The 25,698-nt window shown below is 32.7% G+C and overlaps 1 protein-coding gene across 1 annotated transcript in view; it reads right to left on the bottom strand.

The window, feature by feature from the left end:
• Positions 1-2,646: 2,646 nt before the first annotated feature.
• The window catches only part of LOC118182344 (glutathione synthetase-like), a 41,740-nt gene continuing 18,688 nt past the window's right edge, over positions 2,647-25,698 (bottom strand). The window contains exons 8-12 of the mRNA XM_035351675.2: positions 16,715-16,781; positions 14,886-15,074; positions 14,575-14,656; positions 12,061-12,250; positions 2,647-2,954 (exon numbers count right to left, since the gene is read on the bottom strand). Of these exons, the coding sequence (XP_035207566.1) occupies positions 2,831-2,954; positions 12,061-12,250; positions 14,575-14,656; positions 14,886-15,074; positions 16,715-16,781 (652 nt within the window). The 3' untranslated portion in view covers positions 2,647-2,830. The remainder of the gene's footprint in view (positions 2,955-12,060; positions 12,251-14,574; positions 14,657-14,885; positions 15,075-16,714; positions 16,782-25,698) is intronic.

The following is a 25,698-nucleotide window of genomic DNA, read 5'->3' as shown; positions in this document are numbered from 1 at the left end:
TTGGAGTCAGAACCCAAATGAAAAATTATTTGGTTGACAGACTGGTTTTTATTAGCTTGTTAGATTGCAATTCAATAGAAGAAAAATATGATAAAGTTATTAAAATCAAAGTTTAATCAGTATTAGTATTAAAACTTCCATCTATAAGATGGACTTCTGTGTACCTCCTAAAATACACGATAGCTAAAGGTGCAGTTCTACAAATGCATTGTATCAGTTCATCTTTATTGTTGTTCCTTACCTTTTGGTTAAGAGTGACTTGGTATATATTCAGGGGGAGAAGATCTTGTTTCAGGAACTAAAAACGATATCATTTGGAACCTTCACATCACTTTGTTCCAACCTAGTGAAAGGAAGTGTGTGTGTGGGGGGGGAGGGGTAGAAATTGTTGTGGATCTCGAACATTTTGCTCTTTTTAAGAAACAGGTTAGTGAACATCAATAGTAATTGGGGATCATTCTCAAGTTTTATTCAAAATCCAACATGGAACAGAATCCACTGGAATAGAAATCGACCCATTTCAAAAGACAGCAGGGAATTGGCAAATCCAACCTCTTGCCAGATGGGAAACATTGTGTATTGGCTGTCAAACATCCTGCTGAACTGACAAGGTACACTTTTCACTTGAGTGAGAGAGAACCCACATGTGATTGTGGAAACACCTTTGCATCAAAGAGAACAATGTTGTGCAGATTCATTGCATTGTTCATTGTCCCTTTTTTCTTTGAGGAAGTAAACAGCCTTCTTTCAAGAGAAGCAAGTGCTCCATAGCGTAAAATTGATGCAGGACAGAGCACCTCCACACAAATGTTGCTCAGAATTTTTAAGACATGTCACAATACCTCTGTCCTCTGACATTCTTTCCTGCATGAATGGCCCACTGAGGTTTCCAGATTTAACCCTTGCGACTTTTGGTTATGGGGCTATTTGAAACCAAATGTTTAGAGAATAGCTGACATTATTGGCCTTATTAAAAGAAGTATTAAGATTTTCTGCAACAGAAATTACAGCTGAATTGTCTTCACTGATATGCAAACTTTCATGCTACATTTAACAAACGTTCTTATGAATGGTGGCCATCACACTGAACATTTGTAATCCTCGCTATATTATGAACTGTTCTGTGCCATTGTACATACATAACTGAACAGCACCCAAAAGCAACCCCACTCAAAAAAGGACTTTCTGTACATTTTTGGGAAAATCTCATGCTATTGTCTATTCTTTCCAAATTAATTGAAATTTTAATTTTTTCTGTTAAGTTTTGAATCCTGCTATTTAGTTTTCTAATCTTTTCAAAATATTTAGTATTGTTCGCTTAAAATACACTATTGGTACAAATGCATATAAAATTATCAAATGTAAGTTGAATATACAGGAATAGTTAAATTCTTCATGTTGTGGTTATCTATCTATCTATCTATATATAAAGAAGAAAGTTTGTGTTTGTCTTCTAATCACTCAGTCACTACTATAGCTATCATCACCAAGCTTTCTCCAATTCTCTTCTGGGTCCTGGAAAAGGTAGCCATCCACTTTTCCAAAAAAATTGGAGAAATTAATTAAAAATTCTGAAAAATGATAATTTTTGCCCTCATTTTTCAGAGTGGCAAGTTTCCAAGCTGGAGATGAAAATTTGCTTTATTTAGAAAGTTGCTGCCACTGCTCGCTTTCAAATCCTACAGTTTGTTATTAAAAAAAATTGTAAAGTTTTATGACGAAATAAAAATAGCATTGCCAAACATTAATTACATTGTGATTTAAAAAAATTTGGGGAAAGCCATTTCGGCTATTCCCATCTTCGTATGACTTTAATCAGCTGAAATGTTAAAAACTTTGAAAGCGCTATTTTTCGCACTCATTTTTCAGAGTGGCAACAGTGTCACGCATTGGAGATAAAAAATGCTTTATTTCGAAAAGAGTTGCTACTGCTCGTTTTCAAATCGTAGAGTATGTTAATAAAAATTTTATAAATTTTGCAAAATCTATACATATAAAGAAAAATGCCTGTTTGTGTGTTTGCGTTATTAATTTCTGGTCAATTCTAATCAATTTTTGACATATTTAATAGACTAAAATTGAATATAGGTAAAATATTGGATGGAACTTGAGTCTTTATGACAACTTGATTAGAAAGACTAATAGTGTTAAAAACTGCTGCTGAAATAATGAGAGAGAATTAGCTTATTTTTCTATCAAAATTTTTTATGTGGGTTTCATATCTTATTGAACTGAAAAATGTAAGGGTATGAATCGTATTTTTTGCTTTGTTGTTACAGATGTATCGTTTTCTCTGTTAGATGCATTACTCTCAATCTGACTTAACTGGCATCAGGAACTTCTGCTAGTATTTTAATATAACAATTCTGTGGATGTTGAAAGTCATATTATAATAGAACTTATATCCATGAAATGGTGACAACATACAATACTAATCTTATGTCTAATAGATTAAACAACATTTCATTATTTTTCAGCTTGACTTATTTCTTCAGTTCAGCTTTAAATCATTTAGCTGCTTTAGGAAAAGAATTATCAAGGCATACTAATCTTTTTTATAAATACAATTATAAAAGAAAAGAGGAATCAAATAAAATAGTTTTACACAAATTTTCTTATAATTATGTTTGAATGAATAAAACACAGTTTTTAATATCTCATATTTTTTTATTTTAAAAAGTACAGTAAAAATTTATAAAGTGAAGATATAACAAATATATATATGAGAAATGTTTAACAATGCAAATTCTAATTAAAAAACAATCTTTCCATACATGCAACAATGCATGTACTAATATATAAATTGTTCATAATGAATTTATAAAAAAAATTATTCTAAGTATGGAGAATCCAGTGCTCCAAAACCTGCAGCAATGCCACCTTCATTGGAATCAATTTTCTTACTGCGTAGAAGATGACCTGCAGCATTATTAATAAATACATCTTTTTTATTCCTGAAAATGCAAAATAAGATAAGAACAAGAAAATATATTAAAAAGATAAATACAGATGATTCTTAAAATAGCTTAATTTCTAATGAAAGATTAAAGAAGATGTAACTTATCATAGTCTGTTTTTCACTGACAATACAGTATCTTGAAATTCAAGTTTATATATCCATTCTCTCTTTTGACACGTCTTTATTTTGATGAGAACATAATGCAATGTTGCTCATCACCAGTGGCCAAGTGGTTGAAAACTGGGAGTTTGATCCAAGTTCAAGCTCAGTAAGAATGAGCTGGCTGCATGTGTAATGAGATCAACAGACGTTTCCCCTAGAAAGTTTTCCAAGAAGGCATTTTCCTCTTAAGCATATACCCTTGATATGCTTTTCCTTATTCTACTAACCTAACAATCTTTCTAATGGCAGGTAACAGTGCAATAAGAACTCGTTTAACACTAGAACAGTCAACCTTGCCAATAACCAAGTATAGACATTAGCATGATTTGAATATCGGCAATTAAATCTCGTAAAACTTTTGCTCTAATCTTTATTCTTTAATATTTTCACTAAAATTGATATTTTATTGCATGGAAAAATAAGTAAAACTATTAAATTTAACTTGCACACCAAAAAATAAAAATAAATTGATATTACACAAAAATGAAAATTTGTTAACCTGCAAGTGCACATGATCATATGAGTTACACGAGTGTGCGCATTGGGTCTAAAAGACTCGTTTTGTTTAAAAAAAATATGCACATTAAAATTTTTATTTCTCCAAATGCATTTTATGAAATAAAATTTGTTAAAGGAATAGAAAATCGTATTATATATTAGCATAGGAAAAAAAATCTCTGTCAATTCTTTTATTTTCCTTATTAACTCTGTTTTTTACTCTGCATCCACTTTTTATTTTCTTTATTAGCACAACAGACACCAAGAAAAAATGCAACAACAAATGTTAGCAGCACTCTGATCAAAGTGTTGTGTGTTCCAAATGCAAATATTTTTCACATTCGGTACAGTGCATTTCCGTTTTTGTGTGCTTTTTTGCTGCACAAACTGCACTTTTTTTAATCCTTTCTGATAATTTTTTCCCAATAAAGCAATTTATGTCATTCTCACTCTCATTTTCAAAACCTATATCAGTTTCTGAGAATCACTATCGTATGAACTAAAAATTCACGATCACTTCCATCCTCATTTTCTTCAATACATTCTTCTTCAGTTGATGCATGTAATAACTTTTGCAACATTTCTTTTTTGTAAGATAAATTACGCGACGTTTTCCATTTTCTATACTATCACAAATCAACTATGTAACAGTAATAAGAATAGGCACACTGCATCTAAAAGCCCCAATCCGATCAAAATCAAGACTCCAAATCAAAGCCCCACTGAAAAAACTTCCGAAACATAAAGAGGTCAACCTCGAATATGGCTACACTGGACCACAACAATTTGCGTAAAATACGCGTACTTTGAGAAAGGTTTGCTTAATCGTGCGGGTCCACTGGACACAGTGCACGCACTCTCGGATTAATTTTTGACTATGAATATTCATAGAGATATTTACATTAATATAAAAAATAAAATATCTTATGTAGAATTTATACATTTATGGGTACTTTTTGGGTGCATTTCTATATACCATTTTCTTGCACAAAAGGTACTTACAGCATTTTCATTGCAATTCTTACTTTTACTTCTTTTCATATTACAGAACTTCCTTAAATTAATTTAGACACCGCATTTTGGATAATTTTATACTATGTATAAATTTGAATGCAATTCATTTATAATTTATTATTTTAATTTCAATTCAGTTTTTCCTTTGAAATTAATTTCACTAATGTTAATATGGCTGTAGCGAATAGTTTATCCAACAGATGGCAGTATCTGCCAAGCTCCTTTGGTAATTGCCAATGCACATGCGCAAGTGGAGTGTAAAAAGAAGTATGTTATTAGGAGAATGAGCTTTCGTTAATAATGTTGCTGCGCGTTTTCGCTGTGTAAATAAAAGTATATTTTTATATCATAGATGTTCTTTACTCTCTAATGCGAAGCACTAGGTTAGTGCACGAATCTCTTCTGATTCAGAAACCATTTTCAAGCCGTGGATCACCACAATAAAAAGTGGCGTCCGTCTAACAGGACGCATTAGTTAGGTAAAGGACACTTTTGATGGTTTAACAGCAGAAATGGAAGCCTTGAAAGTAAGAAGAATACCACTGCGTGCAGCCTTCACGAAAGCATATAATAGCCTACATGGACATTTGAATGAGTCAGAATTGAACAGTGATGTTCTATTATCGTCCCTGGAAATCCTGGAAGATAAAGGAATTCGACTACAACAGTTGGATGAAGAAATATTGGATCTCCTATCAAAATCGAAAGAAGTCTCGCAAGAAGAATATACTAAAGAATTTGAGTCATGTGAGACTTACAAGGAGAAATTAATAGCAGCCAGAATGAAAGTGAAGCAAATCACTGTGAAAATAGAGAAAAATTTGCTGACTCATGCATCGGTAAATGAAACCAGAACTGTTGATTCAAGAACAACGACAACGAATTTGAAGCTTCCGAAAATAAATTTGATTGAATTTACAGGTGATCCACGACAATGGTTGAATTTCTGGAATACGTTTAGTAAGATACACGAAGATCCAGTGCTAGATGATCATTTGAAATTCGTATATCTGATCCAGGCTACTGCTGCCAAATCGAAAGCACGGGAAATAGTGCAGAGTTTCCCAAACAACTAAAGATAATTATCCGAAAGTCATCGAACATTTAAAGAATCGTTTTGGACGTGAAGATATTCTTATACAAGTGTACGTTCGGGATTTATTGAATCTTGTGTTGATAAATAATAATGCAACCAAAAAGGACTTTGGGCTATAATCGTTGTACGACAGTTTAGAAACAAAATTGCGTGCTCTGGAATCTCTCGGTGTGACTGAAGATAAATACGCTAGTGTTATTTTTCCGTTAGTTGAATCTTGCCTGCCCCGACATCTTACGCGTGTGGGAGAGGGAACGGGAGAGCTCGTCACAACAAGGTAAGAGCGATCTTGAATATCTGAAGAGAGAATTAAATTAGCGCGTTTTTCTTTTGATAAAAGTAGAAAATCTAAAAGTTACATTAATGATGAGTCTAATATTCCTACTTGTAATGATTTGTATACAGGAGACAAATTTAAAGAAAATGCTCCTATTAAGAAAGTTGAGGAATCGTGTTTATTTTGTGATAAGCCACACTTAACAGAAAAATGTTTTAAAGCTAGTACGCTTACATATCAGGATAAAAAAGATTTAATATTTAAGAAGGGTTTATGTCTATTATGCTTGAAGAAAAACCATATTTCTCGTAACTGTAAGTCCAAGGTTAAGTGTTTAATTTGCCAGAAAAGGCATTTGGCAGTAATGTGTCAACAAGTTCCTTCTCAATTGAAAGAGACTAAACAAGTAGAGCCTGTGGCGAAAAATGAGGTCAATGTTTTGGCTAGCAGATCCGTGAGCTCAGATGTGTTACTACAAACATAAACATTAATCGTAAGGGTAAAAAATGGCAACAGGGAAAGGATAGTCAGAGGGATTAGATACGGGTTGCGAGAGAAGTTATTTAACGAAAGATATTACAGATTCTTTGAAATGTAACAGTGTTGGTGAAGTGAAATTAGTTCATAAATTATTCGGAGGTGTAGAAACAAAAGAAAAATTGCATTCTAAATATATAGTTAATTTGAGTAGCCTTGATAATAAATATGTATGTAGTGTGCATTGTTTAAGTGAATCTGTTATCTGTTCTGATGTTAAGAAAATACCTAAAGGTCCTTGGTTGAAAGAACTTCGTAAATTAAATATTCAAGTGTCAGATGTAGAGGGTAATGCTCTCAAAAACGAAAGTGACATTAAATTGTTGATAGGTTCTGATATTGCTGGAAAATTATTCACCGGAAATATTAAATGTTTACAAAGTGGTCCGGTCGCGATGGAAACAAGTTTGGGATGGATTTTAATGGGTAAAATTCCAGCGAAGGAATCTTCGGGTATAAATGATTCTCTTGCATGTGTTTCTTTATTGCTAAACGAAAGATCAGCAGAAAACTTGTGGAAGTTAGACGTTATTGGTATAAATGACCCAGTTGAGTCTAAAAAGAACGCTGAAACTCATGAGGAGACCATGCAATATTTTGAGGAAAATTTGAATTTGGATTCAGACGGGAGATATGAAACTGCATTACCTTGGGTATTGGACCCCTCTCGCTTGTCTAATAATAAAACGTTGGCAGAAAAATGCCTGACTAATACGCGAAGGAAATTATTAGATTCGAATCAAATTAAAGTTTATCAGGAAGTATTTGATACTTGGTTGAAGGAACGAATTATTGAAGAGGTAAATGAAGGCGAAGTAGATAGAGAGCACTATTTGCCTCATAGGCCGGTTTTTAAAGAATCTAGCGAAACTACGCGAGTAAGGCCAGTTTTTGATGCTTCGGCACACGCCAAAGGAGAACTTTCCTTAAATGATTGTCTTGAGAAAGGTCCCAACCTAATAGAAATAATTCCAACATTGCTGAATCGTTTTCGGAAATATCCTGTTGCAGTAATTTCAGACATTGAGAAAGCCTTCTTGCAGATTGGTATAAGAGAGAAGGATAGAGATTATTTGCGTTTCTTTTGGAAAGGTGCACAAGAAGAGAATACTAAAATTTACAGACATTGTCGCGTGGTTTTTGGGCTTAACTGTAGTCCATTTTTGTTAGCCGCCACGTTGAACTATCATTTAAATCGTGCCCCAGATCAGTTTGCAGTTACAGCCAACATTTTGAAGGAGTCCTTCTATGTTGATAATTGCCTGACTAGTTTTAAGAATGTTGAAGAATTGAATAGATTTGTACTAGAATCGAGAATGTTATTGTCACTGGGAAAGTTTAATCTTAGAGGATGGCAGTCGAATTGTGAAATCGAAATAATTCCCAACTCTAAATTAGATACATTCGTTTGCGTTTTAGGGTTAAACTGGGATTTGAAGGATGATACTCTTTCCTGTAAAATTGAGTCACTAAAGAAAGAGGAGATTGTCGCAAGTAAACGAACACTCCTTTCTTGCGCGCATAAGTTATTTGACCCAGTAGGCTTCCTTTCTCCCGTTACCCTGTTCCCAAAGGTGATATTGCAAGAGTGTTGGAAATTACGATTAAATTGGGATCAAAAATTGCCAGAACATTTAGAAAAGAAGTCCAAAGAATGGGTAAAGGAAATGAAACTGCTGTCTGATGTCAAAATTCCTAGATGGCTTAATATTGACAGATCGGTTAACGAAGATGTAAGTCTTCATGTTTTCAGCGATGCCAGCAAGCATGCCTATGCTACCTGTATTTTCTTAAGAGTGAAGACCGAAAATAAGGTTTATTTAAATTTTGTGCAAGCACGCACTAGAATTAAGCCTTTAAAGAGTATATCCATTCCTCGTTTGGAATTATTATCCTGCTTAATCGGAGCATGCTTGGGACGTATGGTCTTTTCAGATTTGAACATGCCAAATTTAAGAACATTCTTCTGGACTGACTCAACAACCGCTTTGTGCTGGATCCAGCGAGACGTACGGTGGGGAACTTTCGTTTGGAATCGTGTCCAAGAAATCAGAACACTTACAAAAATAGAAGATTGGCATTACATCGCTTCGGAGCTGAATGCCGCCGATCTCCCTTCTAGAGGCTGTTCAGTTAAACAGTTTTTGCTGTCGAAATGGTGGGAGGGCCCATCATGGCTGTTAGAACCAGAATCGTCATGGTCAAGAGGCACCGATTTGCCGGACGAAGAGATCATAAATTCAGAAAGGCGTAAATCAATATTGACAACTCTTAACAAAGATTCTAAACCTGACAATTGGTATTACAGGTACTTTTCATCCATAAAGAAAATTGTATGCATGTTAGGTTGGATTCTTAGGTTTTACTTTAAATTACGAAGAATTACAAACGAAACCTCCAAAATTTTGTCAGTTTCGGAAATTGAAAGAGCTGAGATAACTCTTATGTTATTGGTTCAAAGAGAATCATTTAAGAGTGTGAATGATGATAAAATTAAAGACCTCAGACCTATAGTTGATCGTGATGGTTTGATCAGAGCTAAAACCAATATTTCTTATCGCGACGATACTGATGACTTTAAGTTTCCTCTCATTTTGCCATCTGATCATTCAGTAGTAAAATTACTAATAATGAATGCACATAATGAGCTGCTGCATGCTGGTACTTCTATGGTGATGTCTCATTTGCGGGAAAAGTATTGGATCCTCAAAACTCGTAAGACAGTATGAAACTGCATTAGAAAATGTGTTAAATGTCAAAGATTTAAATCCAAAAGTTGTGATGCAACTCCAGGAATTTTGCCGAAAGATAGAGTACGTGATGCAAATGTTTTTGAGATAGTCGATCTGGCAGGACCCCTCTACCTTAAAGATGGTCGAAAAGCTTATATTGTTCTTTACACATGTGCGGTCTATAGGGCCATTCATCTGGAGTCAGTACCATCCTTGACAACTGAAGCTTTTTTCCAGTCATTGAGACGTTTCATTTCTCGTCGCGGAAGACCATCTATAATATACTCAGACAATGGCAGTAATTTTAAAGGAGCGGAGAGCCTTCTGCATACAATTGATTGGGAGAGTCTACAATCAAAGGCCGCTGAGCAAAGAATTCAGTGGAAATTTATTCCTCCTTCCGCATCTTGGTGGGGCGGTTGGTGGGAACGTTTAGTTCAAATGGTGAAACAGATTCTGAGAAAAGTTCTAGGTCGTGCTGCCCTGGATTACGAGGAGTTGCTTACAGTACTATGCAACTGTGAGAGAGTAACCAATACTAGGCCACTTACCTACGTGTCGGAAGACGTTGAAGATTCATCCCCATTAACTCCAGAAATGTTCCTGCGGGAGATTTCCAAATCAGGAGTACCTGATATCGATACAGTGGATAAGGAAAAACTGAGTAAACGAGCTAAGTATCTACAAAAGGTGAGAGAACAACTTAGAGCAAGATTCCGTGTGGAATATCTAGGACAGTTACGTCAGCAGTCCATTAAAAACTCTATAGCTAAACCTCTCCAGGTGGGTGAAATTGTTCTACTTGAAGATAACAACAAAAAACGTGCTTTTTGGAACCTGGTGCGTGTCATAAAGCTGCTACCTGGTCGTGATGGACAAATAAGACTTGCTGTCATAAAAACAGAGACTTCTGAGTTTCTGAGACCAGTGCAAAGACTGTACAGACTTGAGCTGGATAACCCAGTCCAAAAGGATATGACTGAAAATATTCCTATGACTACCAGCAGTGGTAGAACTGTGAAACCAGTGATACGTCAGTGAAATGTTTTGTACTTGTTTGAATACTTTGTAATAATTTGATTTATTTTTATTTTTCTAGGTTTAGTATTATCTGTTAATATGTCTAGAAAATTATGGAATGCTGCATCTTCAGGTAAATTTGTATTTCAATTTAATTAGAACATCTTGGTAGGCATAATTTTATACTTCAATGTTGTATACTGTACTATTATGCATATATTATACTTAACAGATATGTGAATTTACCTCCCAGTAAATTCAGGTGGGAGGAATATGTAGCGAATAGTTTATCCAACAGATGGCAGTATCTGCCAAGCTCCTTTGGTAATTGCCAATGCGCATGCGTAAGTGGAGTGTAAAAAGAAGTATGTTATTAGGAGAATGAGCTTTCGTTAATAATGTTGCTGCGCGTTTTCGCTGTGTAAATAAAAGTATATTTTTATATCATAGATGTTCTTTACTCTCTAATGCGAAGCACTAGGTTAGTGCACGAATCTCTTCTGATTCAGAAACCATTTTCAAACCGTGGATCACCACAATGGCTTTGCTAATGATTCAAATGCTAACTACAAGATCTAAGATACTTGTAAGTAGGGATTGACCACAGTCTTGATCTAACTTTCACACGATATTTTCACCGACAATGTTGTGCATAGGACTTGGTTTTCGCTGTAATTTTGGAAGTTTTGTTTTCGTTACAACCTAACAGAACACTAAATTTAGGATAATCAATATAATAATGTGCTTTATTTCTTTGGTGGAGTAATAAATGTGGTGCTAGTACATTTACGCTTATATAAATCCTTCAAAATAAAAAGTCTTTCCAACAGTTCAAATTATGTAGAATTTTTTTAGTGGTATTTAATTTTTTTGCAGAAGCTCTTTTACATTTATCAATTCTTTGAATGTTTATGATGCAATAACATCAAGCCCTATACTTTTAGATAGTTCTATATGTCTTACATTTAGACTTGTATTCACCTGCATTCAACCCACCGAACTTAAACCTCTAACTGAAAGCATACCAGAAAAGTTTTAATTTCCATTTTAGGGAAGAGAAGAATATTTTTTAAATTTCCCGTCCCATGTAAACACTGACATTCATTCTTTATTACATACTGGAAATGTTCTGACCTTCTGTCTCTGTTTTTGGTTGCTTGTGTATCATTTAGCATTTAAAATATGAGATACGTCGACATTTTTACAGATTTTTGACATATTTTAGGGTTGGACTGGATTATTTGATCATGGTAAAGCACATAGAGATGTCTCATATGAGAACTTTCTAAGGAACCTGTTCTGTGTATTCATTACATGCGAGGACAACCATGAAAAGCTCATGCAGCCACCTTTTCAACAGTTAGGAATACAACTAATTATCGGTGTTTTTAGGCTTTAGCTACTCAGCCTGAAGTTAAGTACAAAATTTAAAGCTTAATGCTGAAAATGCAATCATACATATATAAAATTTTATCATAAAGAATGATATGCATATTTATCATGAATCTCCAATTCGAGATTCTTCATATTAATTCTGAATCCTGCTGTTAAAATAAACACAATAAAAGGTGAATTATTGTATAAGTATAGCATTTAATTTGTGCTCTACTACATCATCTACAATAGACAAAAAATTGCAGTAAAAAATTATATCCTACAAAAACTGTACAACTATCATAAAATGCAACTGAATCTATTTAATAATCCAACTGATTAACGTTTTCCCGCATTTAAAATATCCTAATTTGAGAATATGTGAACTCACCCTAAAATAACACCAAAAATTCCAAGCTCACACACAATGTTACTTGTTTCTGGTACTTTATCTCTCTGAATAATACAGTTGGGAATGCCAGGAGGTTTAATGCGCTCCATCAGTATATATGCTTTCCTTTTTTCAGTCAATCTAATATCTTCCAAAAGACGTTTCACATCTTCACCATATATATTATTTCCTGTAAAATTCAGAAAATCAGCATCTTTAAAATAGAAAATTTACAGAAAGATATACTGTTTATCAAAAAAGCACACAACAATTTTTCATTCTTAATATTAAGCTATATACAGAACCAGCATAACTATCCTTCATATTCATCACAGCCTCTTTTATGCAATAATGAGTAAGTATTCAGAGCAAATTCCCTCCCCTGTTTAATTTATTTTATCAAAATCAACTATTCTGATGGAGTTTTTAGCCATTATGTTATGGAAGACATTCATGGACTTGAATCCCTCTGATTTCTGCTTCTGAGAATTCCTGAAGGATCATGTCTATGAAGGAAACATATGAACTTTGCATCAATATAGTGTTGCTGCAATTCCTCTAAAATATTTTAGCATTACTGTTAAGTATGCCATGATATACACTACCCGACACTGAAAGTGCACCACCAAGAAGGAGTGGCCAGAAAGTGATTGAACTCGGCAAACAGAGAGGGACAGTAACGAACATTCTTTCAAAAATAGAGAGCGAGAAAGCGCCGGCTGAGCAGGTTGCAGGACCACTTTTGATGGCGATACATGAAGCAACACGTTTAGGTATAGAGTCAATGAGATTATGGATGGTATCCTGCGGAATGGCTCTCCATTCCCTGTCAACCATTTGCCATAGTTTGTCTTTTGAATGAGTAATGGCAGTGTCTGCAAACGGTGTCCAAATGTGTACGATTGGTGAGAGAATGGTGGCCAGGGAAGCAACTGTACACGTTGCAGAGCACATTGGCTGATGTGAGCAGTGTGTGGTCAGGTGTTATTATGCTGATAAAGGGCACTAGGAAGTTCCTGAAGGTAGGGGAGTGTCACCGGTTGCAGCACATCATCTGCTGCTGGATTAAACACGTCTCCACATCAACACCACACTCGTATGTGGCAACTATCTCTGGAGGAACAGAAGACTCAGTTGAGAACACGATCCTGTGCCATTCCGTCATCTACATCCCTCGAGCCTGGAACCATTGCAGACATTGGCATCTATGGTGTGGGGTCAATGACAGTCTTTCTTCACAGATGCCACAAGTACAGGTCACTAGCCAGCAAATGATGGCAAATGGTTCTGTTCAATATGGAACATCGAGGGTGCAGAATGGAGGTAGAAGTGGCTTGTAGGTTAATACTGCTTGCGGTGAACACATCGATCCACGTATGCTCTCGGCACTCTGGTTGCACCGGCACCCCTCGGCCTTGTAACATTTCTTTGTTCCAACCATCGTCGCCACAGCCGGTGCACTGTGGATGCATCCAGGTGTGTGTCAGCTGAGATTTGCCGTATAGACCAATCTGCCCTTCTCAGTCCAATCACCATGCTCCTCGTAAGATCTTCTGCCTGCTGGATCTGCCTCTGCTAATGACTCTGTTGATGACGGCCTGGCATTTTCTGCTATTACACACATCCTCTGAAACAAGAACAAATTTTCTACAATGTTTTCCCAAACAGAAATAACGGCACAAAAATTTAACATTCTGCGGGTTCCTTCCCTTATATTTTCAACATGCGATGGGCAGCTGCGCATTTCACATCATTTGCATAACTTGGTGACGTGTATCTACCTTGAAATTTGCATAATTTTTGAGCAACTCCTTCTCGGTCTGGCATTTTCAATGTCGAGCAGTGTACTTTAAACATGTGACTGATGCAAGTGGAATGCACATTGAACAAATGTTATGATTACATAAAAATTTTCCAGTTTGGGTTTCTTGTTTATGCTCTACCTTTTCATGTGGTAGTCAAAATTTTAACTATTATATATTATTTTTTAATCACAGTTTTCTTTTCTCCAAGATACATAAACCAGAACGAATTTTACTTGAATAAATACACTTTAATTATAACTGTAAATTAACACATTTTAGTTAATGAAAATTTATATGCAGCATTTTCAACAAATTAATCTAAAATACAGTACTAAGAACTAAACATAAAAGTGAGCATTTATTCATTCACATCCAAAATAATAACAAAGAAAATTGTTTCTGTTACATAGAATGCTCAAAAAAAGGAAGCTACATGCTTTATTTCCTTAAATACTGAATTCAATCTAATTGACAGAAAATTGAACACACACTCACAAACAACACAGATTATGCTTGAATGTATAATGCAGAAGAAATTACTCTTTTTTTCGATTGTAAGCAACATAAAGGCAAATCACCATACTTAATATTTTTCATATGTATAAACTTCATTTGAATGCACAGTAGAATACTGGTTATATGATAAAATCTTCAGTATAATCAAATTTACTACTGATTACATAGAGAAATAAATGAGTAAGTTAATTACCTCCACCTTCTCTTTCTGGTTTCATTACATATTTATCAGGATTCTGTATACCCATAGAAATTATTTTATCGCCATCTGGTCCCTAGAATGAGAAATTTTACAAATAAAATTATAATAATGACTTTCTGCATAAAATATCACATATTTCACAATATTTTAACAAAAACTGGTATTCAATAAATTAAACACTGTACATTATATTTATTAATATTTCTCAAAATAAGTGCAAAAACATTCATTTTATGCAAAGCAAAATTAAAAAAAAAATTGACAAAAGAAAAAATCTTTAGAAATGTTAACCTGCAACTTACCATATCAAGTGCATACTGATGAACAAATACTTCACGCAACTTTTCCGCAATGTCATGGCTAACAAAGTTTTCAAGCACTCCAGGCTTAGTCAAGTAAAGTTGAACTTTTTTTGTACCTGCTAAATGTAATCCAACTGAGGGGCATTTAATAGCAGCAGAACGCTCCATCAAAAGCCTAACTTCCCAGTCCTTTAAAAGAAGAAAGCTAAATTTCAGTTCTGAAATCGCACAATATTTTTAACATCATAAAACAATAATTTTTCTTACATCCAAATTAAAGAGCATTTGTAAATCAAAATAGATGTAAACTAAAGAAAGCAGTGAAAGATAATTAACATAACACACACAGGATGTTTCAGTACAGCAAGTACAAACTTCTGGGAAGATAAACTGAAATCATATAGCTATGCAGGGTCAGAAGGACTACTGTTGCATACTAGTGTGCAGAGAACATGAGAAATGAAAAGAGTAGTATGTAAGTAAAAATGTGATTTATTAATAACAATAGGTACATTTAACAAAATGCACAAAAGGCACACACATTATTCATCATTACACCTAACACAAATGAGCTGTAAAATATCGGGTTTTAATGAAAGTTTCCTTCCACCGCAAATATTGACTGTACAAACAGTTTGCATTGGCATGCATAATCATATTTTGTCAAACAATTTTTGGCATTTGAAAGAAAGAGAACACTTTAGAACACTGTGCTGTGAAATTTGTAAAAGAAAAATCATTATCATTAAGTACAAGGTGTCTGAAACAGAACTATCACACTGCCAGATTAGAACTATCATTTACTTCCAGTTCAGTTGCAAAAAGTCAGGTACAGAATGTCACCAAATCGTGTGTATAGCTTTAAGTACTAATGTTGTATCATGTGACACTGTGAAAGTTTGGTACCAAACAACAGATTAAACATTATATGAATGATAGTTTCCTGAGATGACATTTTCTACTGAGCAACCTACTTATCTCAGAAGTTTGTATATGTTGTATTCAAACACCATGTACATATACCAAGTAAAGAAATAGAAAATGTAAAAATTCAATAATTCAGAATGTATACAGAGAAGCATGTATGCTACACAAATATCATATTATTCATAAAATTCACTGTTATCTGCAGTATACCTGGGAACATAATACGACATAGATATAAGAGTCCTACTATATATATACATATATGAAATCTCTCTCTTTTCAGGCATACACACACACATAATCACTTTTGTCTTTTTCAAAAATGCAAAATTATATACTAAGAAACAAAATATTTAAAATTTTCATTGCTATTTTAAAACTTTATTTACTTATTAATAAATGAGCATAAATTCAAAGTAAATGTCTCATAACTATTGAATTATATGTCCCACGTAGTTCTAAAGCAATGCTTTGATTTTATCAGAACTATATAGTTAATTTTCAGAAGGAAAATTCTTATCTTTGTTTATACATTATCTGCTGGGTGGTGTTGGAGACACAATTTAAGGTACTGTAAACGACCTAAATGGATATTTAAAAAATGTTCTAATTTTAATTTTGATCCTTTAAATCAACAGAGAAAGAACAAAAAAGTATTTTCACTATTTAAATTCTGGAATATTTCCCTCCTGATTTCTTGAATATACACCGAAACATTAAAATTATAAACCTGAAAACTTCTAAATGTAAAATTATGCATAGAATATTTTAATCTTTAAAAACAAGCACCCTATAGTTTTAATTGGTTTAATAATCCTCAAGAAAGGTGAATGTACATCTTTGAGAGGTAGCAGGAAACAAGCATTATAAAAGAAATTCTAAACCTTAAAAAGCAAACAAACCTCAGGTTCATAATGCTCTGGAATGTATCCAGTACGATAATAGACAACTGCAACTTCTTTATCTTTCCTATGAAAATGTAATAATGATAAAAAATAAATAAATTAGGATAATCAAATCATTTCAATCACAAGTTCTGTCAAATTTCATATTGTATGATGCAAATTAAAATACTTAAATTAGTTACAAAATTATTTTGCCACAAAGCAATGAACAGTTAAATACACAAATTAAAATAATTAAATATACTTTTTCTTCTTCATGTTACAAAACTGTTTTATAATATAAAATAAAAGGTACTCTTCTGTTATCAGAATCGGTGCAAACTACCACAATACAGTAATTATGTGGATCCTTTTCACCAGCACAGCATTACAAGAAATTTGATGAATTTTAAAGAGATAAGTACCAAGTTTCATCCCACTTTCCATATCAGCAAAAAATTTTGCATTCAACAATTCAATAACAATTAGAACACTTTCATCATCAATACAGGCTATCAGACAAATTTACCCACTACTACTTTTCTTGAGTAGAAAGATGCTTTACTTAACCCATTAGCCGCTGGTGTTGCGTTGATGCAACGGTCAAAATAAATGCGTATATAAATACAACTACCTAAGATATTTTATACTAGCAGATAATTTTGTGTAGGGAATATTATGAAGATTATTTCTGTAAAAAAATATTTGCCTTCAACAATCATTTTGTTTATAATAATTAATCTCATACTTCAAGCAAAATTTTCGACCGGGTATTTTTGCTGAAAATATTTAACGAAAGAATTGCCCGTCGTCTTTATGAGTGATCTATTTTTAGTCAAGGTCACCATTTATCAGAACATTACATCAGTAAGATGTTTATATATGTGTTCGGAAGGAAGGGAAAACAGGTGTTGCGCTGACGCAACGTCAGCAGGAAACGGGTAGTCAAGCTCCTTTTTCACTCATTCCTTTCGATGTTCTGATTCATGTTCTGGTTGTTTAAAAATGCCTAAAATGAGGTATCTTACATTAGAAGAAGCTCTTCAAAGATTTTTTGATGAAGAAACAGATGATGATAATGTTAAGAATGACCAGAATGAAATTGATATTGTTGTTCTCCAGAAATTGCAGAAACTAGTGACTAAGAAGAAAGGAATGGCAACATTTTAAATAATGATAATGATATTTTACCAAATGATACTGCTGGGGAAGTTGAAATTCATGTAAGAAGTAAGTTTCAGCCTTCTAAAAGCAGTTACAGTCATACTAAAAAGTTTAAAAAGCAGAAGACTGGAATCTTGAAGTGGATAGAAAAGGAACTGTTAGTTATGTCTCAAGAAGAACACGAAGGAAGAGAGAGAAGAGAAATTATAAAAGGCAAAATACAAGGTAAAACTAGTGCAAAGATTTTCGATTTTCTTTTCGATCTAGACATTACTCTCTTCTCGTTGAACAGACAAATATATACACTCAGGAAAAAAAAAAAAAAAAAAAAGCCCAGAATTTATTGCATCTGAAGCCTATATGAGAAGATTTATTGGAATATTATTGCTTACAGGATATCATTCTTTACCTCAAGAAAAATTGTATTGGTCTTTTGATAAGGATATTTCTGTTCCTGTTGTACGAGAATCGATATCACGTTTGCAGTACAGGAATATGAAGCAGAGCTTGCATTTGACAATAGTCAAATTGACAATACTGATAAATTATATGAGGCGAGACCGTATCTAAACTTTAACACCACTTTTTACTACTGGAAATATAAAGTCTCTTTTACATTTCAGACGCGAGAATGCATTATTCCTTTTGAAAACTCCTATTGAGAGTGTAGAATTAGCCAGAAATAGATTAGCAACAGAACCTAGTAAATTCAGCATTCAAAAACCATTGCATGGAGATGGTAGACATTTTATCGTAAAGTCCGTTGATAACAAAAGACTTTGTTGTAAAGAGTACCATAGCCAGACTGTTTATAGATGCAGAGTATGTAATGTAGCTTTACATCATCATTGTAATCAAGCTTTTTATGCTTGAATCTTTCAATTGAAATAATCTCTATTTGTAAAAGAAATACAATGTATATTTTAATATTAAATTAATTACAAGTAAAGTGATTTGTAGATTTATAAAACATTAAACAGCTAAAAGGTTATCCTGCGCTTCACACACACAAAAAAAAATTACACGAGTATAATCCTACTCACTGACGTTGCGTGAACGCAAACACTCACTTTTTCCACAGGTAAGAGCATTTTTTTAAAATTTTCAATCTAAATTTATGTTATAAATGCTTAATTTAATATTTGTTACTATTTTCATGAGAAAAGAAACATTCCTTGAAGTTTTGGCGGTTAATGGGTTAAAGATTTTATTTGGAGAATTTTCATTTCCACCAAGTACAGTCACAATAAAATGCTAGAACTTATAACAGTTACATGAAAAATTCATTATTACAAAAATAGACAAAGCAAACAACAACTTCAGTATTTTATGAAAGACATTCTACTAATTTAATAAAGCAAGAACTCCTTAGTACTACTACTTATCAACAAGTCAAAACAATCAATAAATCTCCAAATGAGGTTCAAAGCTTGGCATCAAAGACTTAAAATATCGCACAACAACAACTATAATAAATTTCCAAATCTTTATGCACTTCCAAAATTTCACAAAACACCGGTCAAGTTCAGATTCGTAGTCAATGGTACAAAAAATGTTTTGAAAGAATTGACAGTTCTTTTTTTGCTAAAAAGCTAAAACAAATTTTTAACATTATCAATAATTTTAATTTTCAAGAACCATAAATTCAGTTGGATTATTAATAACAACAAGCTGATTATAGAAGGACCCCAAACTCTAGATATTAAGAATATTAACTGCTATGATTTCAAAAATGTCTATACTACTTTACCGCTAGAGGATATTTTTGATAATCTTCTCACTCTGTCTGATTTGTTTATGCAAATTCTTATAATAGTCTCCAAAGAAGAATAGAAAATCTACCTAAGATTTTCTATTCTTCTTTGGTTTTCTTGAGATTTCAATTTTCGTACCATTAAACTCATCAACTGGAATTCCAACATCTCCAAGAGATTTATAATTAATTCAGAAGTCAAACAACAAAAATCAGCGTTAATTTGCAAAATTTTCACAGGACTAGTTTCGATGGTTTTACCGAACCATCATCTTCAGCTGCAAAACCGCAAATGAACAAGATAGGAAATAATGTTTAGATAAGATAAGAAAGCCTGGACAAGAATAAGCAAGTGGCGCCATCTGTTGGCGAAACCAGAACTAAAACATAATTTCTCTAAAAGCCGAAGGCAAATTTGGATTGGAATTAGGATCGTTAACTAGAACAGAAAGATTTTTATGAATGTGAAATGCCTCTAGAAAATCCAGTTCTCCAATGGAAGATGTTTTTTGAATAATTTTGGCAGCAGAAAAATTGAAAGTGTGATTTTCAGACCAACAATGTTGAGCAACAGAAGACTTCTGTGTTTCCTTTTTTCTAACATATGCTTCATGTTCTTTGACACGAAATTTTAAGGCTCTCTTAGTTTGGCCAATGTAAATTAAACCGCACTGGCAAGGAATCCTATAAATACCCCAGGAATTCATATCCGGAATGGGGTCCTTGAGTATAGAAGTTGGAATTTTATTGATGGGAGAGTAAACAACCCGAAAGTTAAATTTCTGCAAAATATGTGCAACTTTATAGCTAATTGATGGAAAGAAGGGAATGACAACAGAATTTTTATAATCTCCTAAAATAAGAGTGTGGCTTTTGGTGTGTTGAGATGAGAATTTTTTAACTGCTTGATTAATAATGTTGGGTGAAAAGCCCCTGTCAATAGCTATTGCTTTTAAATAATTTAGTTCTTCATCAAGGGCCAGTTTGGAGGAGCAAACTTGAAGAGCACGGAAAACATAGGAATAAAACGAAGCTAACTTTTGTTTAGTCGGATGACATGATTTAAAGTGTGGTGGAAGGCAAACCGATGAAGGTTTACGGTAAACTGTAGTACTGAAGTTGGATGTGTTACGTGTGACCAGAATGTCGAGAAACGGAAGAGAATTGCAAGTCTCAAGTTCAAAAGTGAACTGAATAGCAGGATCAATAGAATTCATTGTTGAAAGAACTCTATTTAAATCATCTTTATTACCTTCAAACAGGGTAAAAGTATCGTCTACGTAGCGGAACCATGCCGGGAAGTTTAAAGTTTCAAACAATTTTGATTCATAATAATTCATAATAAGATTTATAATTAATACTATTAACATTCTTAGAATTAAAAAAGTTTGCAATGAAACAGATTATCTTCAAGAAGAAATATAAACCTTATTAAAATCCTCATAGAAAATCAAATTCCAAAACAGTTTCATACACCTTAGAAAAAGCTAACATTAACTTTATCTTTCGAATTACTTGTTTACAGTGAAACGATATATTTTACCCAAACTTGAAAAGAAGGTAACTTATGGATGACCTCGAAGAGTAATTTAGTGTGAATAGTAATTAAAAATATCTCTTTTTCTTTTTGAATTCGGCTAGAATTTATGGAATTACTGGCATGCTATCCTATTATTACTAAACCTATTTTGATTCTTAAGACATTTCTATAGCTTGATTATGTGAAGATTTTCAACATTTTTAACACCTTGCTTCTTTTTCTTGAAACATTCTTCCAATTTTTTTTTTTTTTTTTAAAAAGGTAGTACTAGAAATACATTGCCATCTTGGATGATTCTCTTAAAAGCATAGTAGTCACCAGTTTCACCAATTAAATAACTCCCAGAAAGCGCAGGCTGTTTAATTGTTTTTATGTTCTTTACTTTTCGTCCTTCACGAGTCCCCCCCTTCTGATAAACCCCTAAGCAGGGTTCGTTTAAATTCTTACAGCCCTATTGATTGGCATCCATTCTTTTGGCTTTTGAAGCATTCTGCTGATATGGAAGATTTGAAAAGTTATGTTTGTCTTTTGTTTCTTAATTTCTATGTTTTCATTTTTAATAAAATTTTTTTTTCAATTTAACTCAGTTTGCTCCAGCAGCTTATTTTTATGAGTAACTTTTGGCTCAAATTTAAAATTCACAAAAAAGCTAATTTTCGAGAAATTGAGCTGCACTTGTTTTAGACTTCATATAATCCGACTGAACAATTTATTTTTCAATTTTGAAGGAAAAAATTGTTTCATTAATTCTTGTAGAATTTTTCTTCTCGATTTAATTGAGTTTATATAATTAGTTTGTTTCGCCTTTTTTAGGCCTTTTATAGGTTTTTTTTTAACAATTTATTTTTACTATTATTTTGCTTTTATATATAATGTTTGATCTTATTTGAGTAAGAATGCATATAGGGAAAAAGATCTGAACATTTGAGAACTATTAGAAAGCTATTTTAAAATGAAGGTTTGATACAAAAAAGCGGTTTTGAATTTCAAATGGTTAAGAGGAATGAAATATGTATTCGGAACTCATTAATCCACTTGGTTTAAAGCTTCAAAACACTTTCCCCTTGACAAGTTCTGTTTGAAGCTTTAAACAAAGGAGATTAATAAAAAAAGTTATTTTGTTTTGTTATGTATAATGTTCTGTAAATTTTAAAAAAACAGTTTCCCTTTTCTCATATTAATTTTAAGTTAAAGATTACGTTTTTTAAAGTTTTATTAATTTACATTTACTCAATTTGACTACCCCGTTACTTACCCGGAGAAGAAAGCTTAGACCTTCATATGAAGGGACAAAATTTTATTCAATTTCGTTCCGACATTTACTTTTTCATTTTTACACATATCTAAACACACACATCCATATATATATGCATTTCTGAATCTGGTATCAGTAAAAAAAAAAAAAAAAAAAAAAAAAAAAAAATCAATTATTAAGAGATTAAGAATGTATCTAAATACAGTCTATTGCCATACTGTTCAAATATCTTATAATTAGGAAAACTCAATTTAAAAATTCAGTTTTAGAGAACTGCTATGTATGGAAATGGCTTTCTGTTGCAATAGAAGATGAATATATGTTATTTTTATTTACTATTACTTTTGCTGCTTGCAGTATTTTTTCAGTACTTATGTTTAAAGTGATGTTTAAAACTGCATTAATATTCCTCCCCTATAGAAACTAGAAGGCAATCAATTCAATGAAATTAAATGACAAGATTTACCATACAGCAAACATATTTTAAATGCAATAAATTTGTTTATTAAAATTATAATTCTAGACCAGGGATTCTCAACCAGGTGGGAATGCTTCTTTTTTCATAGTTTCAGGGAGGAAAGCTGTCAGTCTATTTAGTTTTACTTTATGAACATAAAAAACTACTTTTATTCAATGTTGGGTATTTATAAAAATTTTCTACAATTTCTGTCATTTATTTATAAAACAGATCGGAATATCATCTAATTCTAGACAAATATATATACAGTCAAAAGTCGTTAATCCGGACTCGTCAGGACTTCGGTGATTCCGGATTATAAATCATCAGTTTAAATCTGGTAAGATGGCATGCAGAAATTATAAAATTAAAAATATGAAACCATAATTTATGAAATAAAGAACAATTATGATCTAAAGAGTATCAAAATTTACAAAAAAAAAAAAAAAAAAAAAAAAAAAAAAAAAAAAGCTTAATATTTATTTGTTTACTTTATTAAACATTTCTTTCAATGTAAGTTGTTTCGTTTTTTATGTGATAATACATTCTCTTTAATTCTATAAACAGACATAATTTCTTGTTCAGTTACAAAGTTCCGCTGTTCAAGTCCTATAATTGCTGTGTCAAGAATACCGACTAATTTGTCAATCGAAATTTTTTCATTTTCAATAACCTCTGTCACTTTCTTCGCTATCGGAAGCGAATTATAATGACGAGGAATTTGATTTAAATCATATCGGACATAAGATGGAGTACATCGAGATGAAATACTACATTTAGTAAGGAATTATCAGCCAAATAAAATAAAAACATCTGCCCTGAAGATAAGGATAGTGCTGACAGATCAATTTCCAATTCGCTGCGCGTCGCGGCGTTAAAGGTAAACAAAGTTTAGATAAACAAACGTTAAAGTTTAGATAAACAAAGGATATGCCTTTATCCATTTTTTGCAGCAATTCCACTTTTTGTTTAATGGACTTCGAAACATACTTTTGCTTTGTACATCCTTTATATATTAGTAAATATATATCAGAAATTCTATTTGACACAATCGAAAGTTCAAGCTTACTTTTATAAAATTGCTCTAACAGTCTGCAAAAAATAATAAGCCAGATCCAATTCGAAGATTAAGAAACAACGCAATCTGCAACATTAACTGAATTAGATAATTTTAGCTTAGCTTATACCGTCCGTTATACATTAAACGCGCATTCGTAAACGTATTTTGCACACGCATATTCGCAGCCGTAAAGGTCTTACGCGTTGACGCATGCGCAGAAAGTTTGTAGCTTTGAGGTCCAGATTATGGGTGTCCGAATTAACGACTTTTGACGGTATTTACTTTTCAAGTTTTGAAAAGGAGACAGGACGGGAAAGATCTTCTAACAATAGTGAAAGGGGTGCATGGGGAAAAAAGGTTGAGAACCTTTGTTGCAGACTGACCAATAATAAATGAAAGACATAATAAGAGCACATCAACTGGAATTTTAGAAACTATACAAAATTCGGTACATGATTTTGAGTAGCCTGGTGAAAAAGGGGAACTGGATGAAAAATGGACACAAATTTGTATGTGTGCACATGGCTCATGTTTCATTTGTATATGTGGCTAGTGAAAATTTTCTTTTTTACGATATGATAGTTTATTATTAATAAATATTTAATATATGAACTATTTTCAAACTGTCCTCAACAACAATTAAAAAAAAAAGATGTTGCATCCAGAAAATAGACACTCATTGGGATTAACAAAATGGTTAAACAAAAAACAAAGAGCTATGTCTAGCCATTACCTAATATTGTAGAATAGGCATCACGTTAGCCATGATAATGTGTTTGACATATTATTAGTAGTAACTGATAAATTGCAGCTATCAGGAAATGTATGTTAAAAACGAATTTTTGGATGTGTTTAAGTATGTTCTTTATCTTAAATAAATTGCTTATAAAATTGCAAAAACATTAAATACAAACATAACAAAAAAGAATAATCACAAGTTTACATTAAATTGCTCTGGTATTAAACTGAATTGAGCAGACGCTAGGTGAACTGCCGATTTGCAGTAGTTACTGTTTAATTAGTTTTGTTTATGTTGCTTTTTATAATATTTGATAACAAATCACACTTCCTAAATTTTAATAGTAGCAATGTTGTATTCTCTTACAGAGACTGCTTCAGAAAGGATATAACCAAAATTCGAGGTACTATTCGGTTTTGAGGGCCGTAAAAATTCTCCAAACTATTGTTGATGCCAATGCTGCCAAAAATAATTGCGGCAACCCTAATGCAAGAAAGGAAGTTTAATAGTAAATAACTATTTAAGATTGATGTTTTAATTTATATGAAAGGTTAATTTCATATAATACATTTTTATTATTATAATATATATGAAAAAGGCTAAACATGACTGTATGGAAGCATAAGAGTAACTAACTATTTCAGATCATTATTATAATTTATATAAAAATTGCTAAACATAACTGAATGGATGGCTGCATCGCTACTTCGCTACCGACTTATCGCTAAAGCATAATTTCATCTCGTTGGTTGTTCAAATGTAATTTTCTGTAATGAATGATGCCTTTTCTTTGAATATATTCTCGGTAAAGTGCAGAATCGCTTACTTATTTGTTTGCCGCTTTTTACAAGGGTAAAAACAATTGGATTTTTGTCAATTTTCTTTTACTTTTTAAGTGAAAATAGGTCGATATGTACGTAGATAAAGTCAACGGTGTACGCAGTGGCATTTTTGCGCAATTCTAGGATTTTTTTTTAAAGTGAGAATACGATGTGCACATGGATACCGAGTATGTGCAATTCTTAAAAATGCGT

The sequence above is a fragment of the Stegodyphus dumicola genome, chromosome 1 (genome assembly GCF_044657685.1).
Source record: "Stegodyphus dumicola isolate Sdum_Otavi_A_Nest chromosome 1, ASM4465768v1".
Taxonomy (NCBI): domain Eukaryota; kingdom Metazoa; phylum Arthropoda; class Arachnida; order Araneae; family Eresidae; genus Stegodyphus; species Stegodyphus dumicola.
The sequence above is the reverse complement of the archived record's forward strand: the minus strand, read 5'-3'. Positions and strand labels throughout refer to the sequence as shown.